The sequence below is a fragment of the Haliotis rubra genome, unplaced genomic scaffold, assembly GCF_003918875.1.
Source record: "Haliotis rubra isolate DU_JTF1 unplaced genomic scaffold, ASM391887v1 Scf8, whole genome shotgun sequence".
Lineage (NCBI taxonomy): Eukaryota > Metazoa > Mollusca > Gastropoda > Lepetellida > Haliotidae > Haliotis > Haliotis rubra.
The window spans coordinates 293,418-305,241 of NW_025767523.1; the positions used below are offsets into that span (position 1 = coordinate 293,418).

Consider the following 11,824-nt stretch of genomic DNA (forward strand, 5'->3'; position numbering starts at 1 on the left):
TGTATAAAAATAAAGTCATTTGGTGGTTTTGGTTTGGTTGTTTAACGCCGCACTCAGCAGTATGCTAACTATGTGGCAGCGGTCTGTAAATTATCGAAGTCTGGACCAGACAATCCAGTGAGTGAGTTTAGTTTTATGCCGCACTCAGCAATATTCCAGCTAAATGGCGGCGGTCTGAAAATAATCGAGTCTGGACCAGACAATCCAGTGATCAATAGCATGAGCATCGATCTGCGCAACTGGGAACCGATGACATGTGTCAACCAAGTCAGCGAGCCTGAACACCCGATCCCGTTAGTCGCCTCTTACGACAAGCATGGGTTACTGAAGGCTCATTCTAACCCGGACCTTCACTGGTCAGACAATCCAGTGATCACCAGCATGAGCATCAATCTACGGAACTGGGATACAAGTCAGGAAGCCTGACCACTCGATCCTGTTAGTCGCCTCTTACAAGCATGGGTTCCTGAAGATCAATTCTAACCCAGATCTTCACGGGTTTCAAACAAAGTCAAGTGACAACACATCACAATACTGTGTAGACGTTGCACGGGATGTAACTCTGCATAGCAAAATGCGACACTTTAGAGCATGTGTCCTTGCTATTTCAATCCTTGTATTAAAATGAGTATTAATAACACTGGATAACTGTTGTTTTGACAAATGATAAAGGAGGTAAGTGCATACTTTCGTGTATTGATTATGGAGACCTTGGTGCTAATTACATTGATTACAATATTTTTCAGCTATACATAATAAGTTGGCATGGTAATACAATATAATTAGATACTGAATATCTTTGAATACACCTTTGAGGTATCATAAGCAGTAATATACACAATGGGGGTACGGGACCAGGTCCTCCCAAGGGCTCAATTTTTTCAGAATTTCGAACATCGTTTTTTTGCTAGAATTTTGCTTCAGCCCTTGGGAGGACCTGGTCTTGTACCCCCATTGTGTATACTACTTAAGCCATCTTTCAGTTTGCCCTTGGTATCATCCTCAGCAATGGAGGGTGTATTTTCCTTAACTTGATCCAAATAACAACCCTTATCATCAAGTAACTATCACCAATATACATCAGGAAATGTTTCTACTGTTTTCATGCCTATAGCTGTTTGGATCAATTTGTCACCTGCGATAACAATGGAGAGCTGGTTATAGTGAAGCCTCATTGCCTGTGTTACTTGTGCCTCCTATTAATACCACACTGAAACATATCAAATTATCTATCCGTTTTTTATATCATATGCAGGGATTTACTTCGTAATTTATTCTGGGACTAAACCTTTAACTGTATTGGTGCAAGGTACTAAGATAATACTCTTAACTTGAATACTCTACTCTACCACTGACTTATCTGCAAATGTTTGCACTAGACTTTGAAGCAATCAACTTTGTATAGTATTTCTTAAATAATGACATATCAAAGTAACTTTTCTACTGTGAAATAGAAGTACTCATTACTAATCATGCATACAAATTATCTGCACCCTCATGGACTCTCCATTTTTGTATGCCCATTTTCAGGATGCAGGATTTTATGAATATTTCAACCAGCATATCAAAGTTGCAATTCACACGAATTTTAGAAAAACTCATATTTGGGATTAAACAGAATGTTGATCATCTACAAATCAATATCTGAATAGTAGGGGTGAAACTATACAGCAAGGTCGAAACAATACAACTCATGATATGTCACGATACACATTATGATACACATGTTCAGATCAAATCGTGTTGAAACTTAACCACAAACATTTCAGAGCCGATTCCAAAGGTAACATTAACTCTTGATTCATGCTTGTTGATGCTATTTTTAGTAGTGAACATAAAACACTAATCGCAATTCGTTTTGTGATATTTGACTGAAAAAAATGCCAGGGTTAAGAGTGTTATTAACCAAGTCATGGTATGTTAACAAGCATATCGCTTGTATCGATACAGAGAAAAAAACATATCCCATTCTAGGACTTCTGTCCTACCCTACAACAAAGCACACCTTAGGTGTGGTCTCACCTTAGGCAAGTGAGTTTGTTCAAAATTGCCTCTGTTCACCCAGCAGAAAATGGGTACCCGGTGGGATAAATCACATGACTATTAACCTTCCAGTGCCTCATAGGCAGTTTTGGTTATCCCGGGGTAATAATAGCTTTCCCTGACTGTGCGCTTTGAGCATTCTTATGTTTAGAAATAGTGCAATAGAAATTCACTATTATTATTATTATTATTACAACATCACATGAAAACTCACCATGCACCAGTGTATCGTCTCACCCTACTGAACAGACACAAAGCTATGCACCAGTATGAAAATATGAATAAAAACGATCAACAAACCAATCAATACTATATTGAAATAAAACAAATGAAGCAAAACAACGAAAATACACATCACATATTCCAACATGAGTATTTAATTGCATCATTCCATTAAATGAATCAAAACAAGTACATATAAAACTTGAACAATTTTTACAAAAGTGTTGGTATGGAATTGCATAACAACAAGTTCATTGATATTTACAAAATGCATATCAACTCCCTTACACATTCCAGCACAGACCATAAGCTCATTCTAAAACTGATATTATTAAAATGAGAGGGCCATCTTGGATGTAAAAACAGCTACTAATATGGCATTATGCTATTTAATTAAACCGTATTCAATAACTATAACTCCAAAGATTGTGATATGATAAAACAGTTTTATAGTAACAGACATTTAATTGATGAACAGTAAACGTAATGGTTTTAAAAAAAAATGTTGCCATGGTTACCTCCAAATACCATCATCACAACTCTCCACAAGCATAACAGACAACAAAGTAATCAGACAAGCTGTCTACCACATCTACACATCTGGTTGTTGTACTGAAGCACAGCATTGTACATTTGGTTTTGACAATAATATAAGCATAACAGTTTTAACAAATTTCATAATTTCACCATGGTTAATCAAAATAGTGTTTTGTAGAAATATACAGATATTAACATATAATGTACTTGTCTAAGGTCTAACATGCATCAAGATTGACAGCCAAAATACACTTTGTACAGGTGACAAGACAGTTGTTTGAGGTTTCCATCATTCCATCCGATTTTCCACACGATAATGAGGACCTAAACCAGGCCCCAGGAGTAACGAACATATTCGTTTACATGTATATACTTACATACAAGCCTATTCTGTAATGAAGTCATTAATTTGGTTAATAACAATGTAATTATAAAACTATATTTTCATGAATTGTGTGTTTGATTTCAAACATTTCAAACTGAACTTAGAGTGAGTGAGTGAGAAGGGTTTTATGCCACTTTTAGCAATATTCCAGCAATATCACGAAGGGGAACACCATAAATGAGCTTCAAATTTCAGAAGAAATCCTTTAAGTTCTAAACAATGACGTAATGTATTCTTTCTCAATAAACTATTGACCAGTGTTGTCCCCGTCAACAATTTGATCCTTCCTTAATAGTAAAAAAGAATATTATTAATGATAATTATTTCCTTCTTTAAGTTGTGGATTTTTGTGTTGTGGAATGAGGACAAAAATCCATATTCTGAAAGCTAATGAAGCAAATTAATTTACGTAAAGATCCATGTTCAACAAGCCTAAAGGAAGATTTGGGGATATGAGAATGAAATACTATAGGCCAAACTTTAAAAATCAAAGGATCCCTTTAATATTGAACACTGATACATTACTGACCGTGTTCACTCATGCAATGATTTCTAACTGTATTCTTGAAACAATACCCACATACATAGAGTTCACTAACAATCCCAACAAGTGTGACTAGAACAATACTTCTACCTCAGACAAGCCAGCATGACAAGCCAACATGACAACTGTCATGACCCCTGTAGATGATTGCATATACCCATCCATAAATACATGTCCACTATGTACAACAGTGTATATTACTGTACCAACCCACACAATACAAACACACCACTCTTACCTTAGCCTGGCAAATTTGAGGTATTTATTCAAATTCCTGAAATTAATGATTTTTTGGTGATGTTCTCTACTGTATGGTACTACAGTTACCATGGTTACCACGTGTAAATGACATAAGTTCTACAATCAGTATGATTACTTGGCAACACAGACTAAGGCTGTGTGTATACGTTGCTTGAAACCCTAGAGTATATATATTCATATTATATTTCTTCTTTGATAAAAACACTTTGAAAGATGTTGAAGTCGTACAAAAGAAAACCTCAGAAGAAGAATAAACAAAGAAATAAACATAAACATGAAATATAAAAATATCAAGAATATTTAGTGGTTATACTGTGCACATATATATGTGTCGAGCCCATCATGAATTATAAGTTATATAACAATCTCATTAAAATCAGGTCTTTTCTAACGATACAATACCATTCTGCAAAAGATCAGAGGGCAATCCCACAGAAGGTTGCATTTGGTCAACCCAGAGCAAACTTTGACCAGCCAGTTAAAACACATGGGTTTTTGAGCCAATCAGACATTAGTTTTCAAGTCTTGTCTCATTTCTTCATTGCTTCAATTCCAAAATGATTGCTGCCAAAGGAAACTGCAACAAACCCAGAATACATCCTCTATGATAACCTTTTTGGTCATAGATGGCCTGGCACTTAACATCAGAATGTGTTAACTGTCCACAATATTACAGCTTGGCATTACTTTTTCACATTCAGATTTCATCCAATATACTAGTAATCAAGATACCGAAATCAGATATGCTCATCTGAATACTTCGTTACCTTGTAACCAAGACTTCAGAAGACTTGACACTGATTGGCTGAGTAGAAAGCCGACCTGATACTGTTTCCTATGGAGTGAGCGAGTATGGTTTTGTGCCGCTTTTAGCAATATTCCCTCAATATCACAGCTGGGGACACCAGAAATGGGCTTCACACATTGTACCCATGTAAGGAATCGACACCAGGTCTTCAGCGTGACGAGTGGACGCTTTAACCATTAGGCTACCCTACCACCCCTGTTTCCAATGGAAGTGGCCATGACCTGCAGAGAGGTACCCTATCACAGTTTAAGGTTATTTTAATGAGACTGGATTTATTACATTCTCATTTATTTCAGCTAAAATGACAATAGTACACATACCAGCATACAGTACCCTTGAACATGTTCCAGTTTCAAAATCAATCTAAAGCCAAACGAAACTTGATCCACTGTCATAAATGAAAATGCAATAATTCATAAATACCCTACAACATTTGAAAGAGAAACTTTACAAATTTCAAATAAAATAAAAATCTATGTCAAGATGATGTGATATACATCAGCAGCATGACAGTACAGCCATGACAATATTTGACAGTTCCAATAAAATCTGCATGACGTGAATGCATCAGTGAACTCCTTGAGGCTTGTGAATACGTTCTTCCCATAGAAGACTCTTGTCGAGCATGAAACACAATCAGGGACCATCTCAAACTGTCCCATTATCCAAAAACACTGGATCAATATTCTAAAACACTCTCATTAACCAACATATTTGAAAAACAAAAAAGGTAACAAGATCCATGTATCTTGTATCTCTTATTGCAAAAGACAATTTGAATTAATAGCTTGAGAAATTTTGCGACAGCCCCTCATCAAAATGACATGCTTCTTAGTTTGTGCAATGGGAAAGACAGACACTGATCAGATCACAACACTATTGACGCCTGTTGTCCTTCTCCAGGCAGACAGAGTTCAGAGGTCCGTTTGTGCGAACCACGGTGTGCGCTGGCAGACCATATGACTTGTCTGTCACATTGTTAACAGGGTCATATAAGGGCGTCTTCCACGACCCTGAGTCTCCAACATCCTCTGTCACCACCAGCAGGAGTTCCTTGTCTCCATCCTCCAGCTGATCCTGAAGGAACTCCTTCACTGCTGACTCATCGCCAATCAGCTCTGGACAGTCCAGCTTTGAGTCCAGGTTGAGGTATTGATCTTGCACTTTCCGAACAGAAATCCAGTGTTTCCTGTGAATGGGCAACCGCACAAAGCCCCACTTATAGTCTGTAGGAATATTCAGGATGAAGCCCATGATGTTCTCTACTTTCAAGCAGTCGATGGTCCTGCAATGAAGACATTATAGGCTTTTAGCTATAGTACTCAGCTGATGGTGAGTGAGGGAGAGTGAGTTTAGTATACTTTTCTTAGACTGGACTTGTCTCTCACTTGAGTTGGGTGGTTGGTTTGTTGTTTAATGCCGCACTCAGCAGTATTACAGCTATATGGAAGCAGTATATAAATAATCGAGTCTGGACCAGACAATCCAGTGATCAACATCATGAGCATTGTTCTATGCAATTGGGCTACAATGACATGTGTCAACTAAGTCAGCAAACCTTTCCACCCAATCCTCTCAAGACAAGTATGGGTTACTGAAGATCAATTCTAACCCAGATCTTCATAGGTCAACCAAGTCAGTGAGCCTGGCAACCCGATCCCTTTAGTCGCCTCTTACGACAAGCATGGGTTACTGAAGAACAATTCTCACATAGATCTTCATGGGTTGTAAGATGACTGCATCCAATCTCATGTTGTATGCATGAAGGAAGCAATATTTGCGTCTGGTAAAACCTGCACAACACCAGGTGAAGTGAAGTGAAATTGAGTTTAACGTCATGCTTGAGAATATTTTGCTCATATGATGACGTGCATGCGTGTGTATGTGCGGCTGCTTGTACTAGCCCAGACTTAAGCTGGTTTTATAGTGCTAGCCCATTGAGATACCATGCATGAAGCATGAATACCCCACTCAGACACATTATACTGACTCCGAGCCGACCAGTCCTTGTTGTACCCATTAATGCCGAACGCCAGGCAGGCACCAACAAGTACCATATTTTAACGTCTTTTGGTATGACGTGGTCGGGGATTGAGCCCTGCGACCTTACGCTCTCCGGGCAGACGCTCTAACCACTACACCACAGAGGCGGTCGCACACCCCTAGGACAAATGTTGGGAATACAATGAAGGCAAGTACTTACTTTCTCTTATCAAACCAGATAGTGTCATAACCTTTCCTCTGAAGTGCCGCCATGATAACATTTACGTCATAGTTACCAAGTCCGAGCAAACTTCGATGAGGATTGATGAAACTTGACGGTGAAAGCCTGTGAAAAATCAAACTTAAAACAGAGGGGGGAATACAGTCGATCACTGAAGTTCTACTCTAATTCAGCTACCCACTACTTATCATGCAGTTTAAACTAGCTATCAGAAGCAGAGCAGACCATAGTTACAATGATGGAGTTGTCACTTTCTCTTTGAATGGACAACTATTTTTAGCAGCATGCTATTTGATTCAGGTATTATAGCTTAGTATTAACTATCAAGCTACAATACAAAAAGGATCAACATCAATTACCACAATGGAATGGAGATTGAATTCACTGTAATTGACGTTGAACTTTAGCTGCATGCTTGTAACTTTGTTCTGTTTTTAGAATCCATAATCTATGGATGTCACATGCTAAATCTTCAGCCTCGATTAAAGATGTCAAATTTAAAAAATACAAAAAAATTATTTCCACCACTATGACCAAATATCAGCAGCTCATAATGGTTGTTGTTGATGCTGTAAGGGTGAACTTGTATCTTCATCTTAAACTGAAGGTCTGTCAAATTTCAAACACACAAAAGATTAACTCACACCACGTACCAGCTAATGATAAGACATAAAACAGGCAGAAATAGCTCAGCAATTGGCAAACATCACATAAATTCTGATTAATTATATGGTGTCATATTGTCTAAAACAGAACAAGATTTGTTTGAGTAGGATTTTGGTTGCATCAAAAATTCCTATCAACTTCATAAACGCTCAAGTCAACATATGATCAACTAGGCTATGGAATGTTAAAGGATAAGCAGAACCAGTAGATAAAAGCACTGTAAAAAAAAAAAAAAATTAAAAAAAATATTAAAAAATTCAATGTTATACTGCATACCACATACTACTGAATAATGCATGTGAAATTCATGGCCACACTACTGAATAATACATGCCAACCTCATGACCTCAGCATTCTAAATTCAAGTATACCAAGGAACAACCTGAATGCACAAAAGCACACAAATAGGTTATTTTTAGCATCTGAAACTGAGTTTTAGAAACACAATCGTAACAACAACACAAAATAATGACAATTCATTTTAACGTAATGATAAATTATATTCAGTTATATGTTAACTTATAAAATGTGCAAGGAATTTGAACTAAAGTAATCCATAATAGACTGCAGACAGGCTTTCTTTCTTTTTTGTGAGAGGAAGTAAACAAAGTACTGAAATAATTTCAATAATAATTTTCTGAAGCAATTTTGTTTCATCTAGTCTGATATTATATATACATTTCAGCACTTATCAAGTGAGTAAGTTTTACGCCGCTGTCAGCGATATATCACAGCACTGTTCCAGCTCTTTGATGGTAAAATGGCAGTTTTCATCTGACATGGTTAAATTCAAGCTCTTTTAAAATCTGTGGAAACCCTGAATGAGCAGGATGGACATATTTAATCTGATGAAAACAAAGCTTGCATGACTGATTCTTGGGTGGAAGCTGAAATTAAATACATGATTGTAAAATTATGGAAACAGCCTCAGTGTAAGTTTAGCGTACCAGTACTGCTATTATCTTTTGTTTTTGTATTTGTTCAAACCTGCTCTCAGCAACATTCCAGGTATATGTCGGTCTGTAAATAATCAAGTCTTGACCAGACAATCCAGTGACTGACATGGAGAGGATCAGTCTACGCATTTAGGATACAATGGCATGCATGGACCAAGTCTGCAAGCTGGACATTCTGTTAGTCGCCTTCTACAACAAGCATGGGTTGCTGAAAACCAATTCTAATCAGGATCTTCTCAGGTCACCTTATACAATATGTAAAGGATCAAAACCGACTCCGAGGTTTTGCTTGAAAAAGTAAGCCTGCGGCAGAGGGCCAATAGGCCCGCCCCGATTTCCCGAGGCCAAGGGCTTACTTGTTCAAACAAAACCGAGGAGAAGCTTTGATCCAACTTATGAACCGACCGAAGATATACTTTACATATAATTTTAATATTTGGTATTTACTGTTGAAATCAACTGGGATGCGACTGGCAGCTAATACCTTGCCTTGCACATGCAATGCAGTGCGCTGCCCGCACTACCTGTCTTGCGAAAAACACATGGTTCATACTGACAAACAATCTCATTCTTCACAGAGATCCTTTGTAGCCTAGTAGATAAAACCGCCAAGCTAGTAAGCGAAGGGTTACAGGTTCGAAACCAGACATTGGCACACTATATTAGACGTTTTCAATACTGAGATATTTTATGATCGTATTCAGCAATAGCAAGACAAAGTTATAGCAATATTCAAAACAAGCAAAATAATTCAAAGTCAAGAGCTATTCCTCAGAAAATCCCTGAGATACAGGCAATTGTGTAGAAATCTGGGATTTCTTGGAGAATGCCCGCGAAACTGCCTGCAGAGGTTTACTCAGTAAAAGGAGGTGAGGTGAAATTGGGTTTAACGTCGTACTTGAGAATATTTCGCTCATATGACGACGTGCATGTGTGTGTATGTGTATGTGCGGCTGCTTGTACTAGCCCAGAATGAAGCTGGTTTTATAGTGCTAGCCCACTGAGATACCATCCCGCAGTGAAGCATGAATACCCCACTCAGACACATTATACTGACTCCGAGCCGACCAGTCCTTCTTGTACCCATTAATGCCGAGCGCCAGGCAGGGAACGACAAGTATCATATTTTAACGTCTTTTGGTATGACGCGGTCGGGGATCGAACCCACGACCTTCCACTCTCCGGGCGGACATTCTAACCACTACACCACGGAGGCGGTCTCAGTAAAAGGAGAACCTGGCGAGACAATAGAGTGACGTCACTGGAGGTTTATAAGACAGTCTACATCTTTTATACTGTCACTTGCTTTTTTGACATTATTAAGGTAGAGCAACATTATGTTCATAAAGCAATACAGATTACAGTCTGTACTAACAGTAGTTTCAACGTTTATGGTGTTTAAGTTTTGTTATCATCAAGAGATATACTCATGATCTTATGAAATCCTCAGTTTCCATCAACACAATCAACATGGTAGTAAATATTTACCTTGTACAAATTTCATCCAGGTCTTTCTTAGTGAAAGCATTTTTCTGCTGGAAGAGGTTGTTCAAGGCATGCATTGCGCACAGTTCCTTTATTTGGCGTTCATGGTAAACCCCTGTGTCAGCTTCCTCTGGCTCCCCCATTGTGCCGCACCTTGCAATATGCAGGCCCATACCAAGTACCCCACATTCAATCTACCACCTCCAAGACAATGGCACTGGAACATAGAGAAACATGTTTGCATAAATATACTTCACACATCATGTACACAATCAGGAAAACTTTTAACTAATTACCAAGTTTGTCACAAATAAAATCCAAAAAGAGGAAGAACAAAGTATGTACATGGTAAGAAAATGAATAGACTGTGGAATCTGTCAAAATAGAGCACTGAATAATCTGGATATCTGTCAATACCAGAAAACATTTACATTCCCCAAATAATGATAAATATTAATTTCAGCTTCAACTTATTTTTTCTATTACCTATTTTCAAATATATGCTCAAGTCTCACTGAGAAGGATCTGTCAAAACTGAAGTGATCTGTTCATTCCTCCGAAGTATTAAAGGGCAAGTTTCATTACAAAGAAGTATTAAAGCTCGAAGAAGCATGATACCAATTGGAAATGTCAAATGTTTAAGTAGCATAAAATGTTTTGAAATGTTGGTATGACAATTTATACATGATACCTCGTCCACTATCTTTCTTAAACTTCAAACATACTTGCAAGTTATGGACAGTTGATATAACTTTATAAGGGAATTATAATGTTTGGTCATTCATTAACTTTGTCAAGGAATGCATATAAAGACATTCATAAGTAATCATGCTGATAAAAGCAATATACAAAGATTTAGCTGTTTTAATTAAAGCATCATTGTTAACAAATTAACACATAGAAAATCCAAATCAGCACAAAGGCAGGAATTCTAAAGTGCATAATACTGAAATTCTTTGAATTCGATAAATGATGAATTGTAACAAACTGATTGATGAATAATCATGATGAAATTAAAAATGAGGCCCAAAACTTTGCTGATAATGTTGATGAACTGATGTATTTTGAAGATCATACCAGAGTTTGAACAGACAAAATCTGCTAAAACATGAATTGTGTAATATGGACTATCTTTCTGTCTTCAGCATCTGCAATGGTCCTCTTAAGGGAGAATAAGTTCATATTTTATAATAAACAAAATATCCTGATATATATAAGAACAAATGAATCTGCACTTTTTGGAAGGTTTTAAGTTCTGTACATACATCTTCACTATGGACACTAATGCATACTTTCTGTATTTCTCTTAACTTTCATCTGTACGTGTAAAGAATGATAGAACACTTGAATCGTACTTCAGTCCCTAACATAATATTAGTTAGGGTTAAATAATATGTGCACAACGTAAAGTCATTCAGGATACATCTGATAAACCCTGATTTTTTAAAATATTCATCACAAATCAAACTTCATTATCGAGATAGCCCCAGTATCACACATGCTTCAACTTTTGTTTTGTAAACAGCATTATCATGCTGTTCACAAACAATGGGTAGTTGGGGGCTTTCATAATTACCAAGTATGATGTAATGTGTCGTAAATCGGTCGTACATAATCGTATTGACAGTTCAAATGTCACAAAATGAGAGCACAACAAATCCAATCCAATCACAAAACCGGAAGCGGTAACAAT

At 37.3% G+C, this 11,824-nt stretch overlaps 1 protein-coding gene across 2 annotated transcripts; it reads right to left on the minus strand.

Annotated features, from left to right (window-relative positions):
* Positions 1-2,397: 2,397 nt before the first annotated feature.
* LOC124261444 (josephin-2-like) lies at positions 2,398-11,810 on the minus strand. Of its 2 annotated transcripts, none has more exons than XM_046695760.1 (4): positions 11,708-11,810; positions 10,135-10,348; positions 7,004-7,129; positions 2,398-6,085 (listed from the first exon to the last, which is right to left on the minus strand). In XM_046695760.1, the coding sequence occupies exons 2-4, from the start codon at positions 10,302-10,304 to the stop codon at positions 5,677-5,679; spliced, it is 705 nt and encodes a 234-aa protein (XP_046551716.1). In that variant the 5' UTR covers positions 10,305-10,348; positions 11,708-11,810; the 3' UTR covers positions 2,398-5,676. The 2 variants fall into 2 exon arrangements, with proteins under 2 accessions (XP_046551716.1, XP_046551715.1); XM_046695759.1 differs by having other exon boundaries at positions 7,004-7,144.
* Between the last annotated feature and the right edge of the window lie 14 nt (positions 11,811-11,824).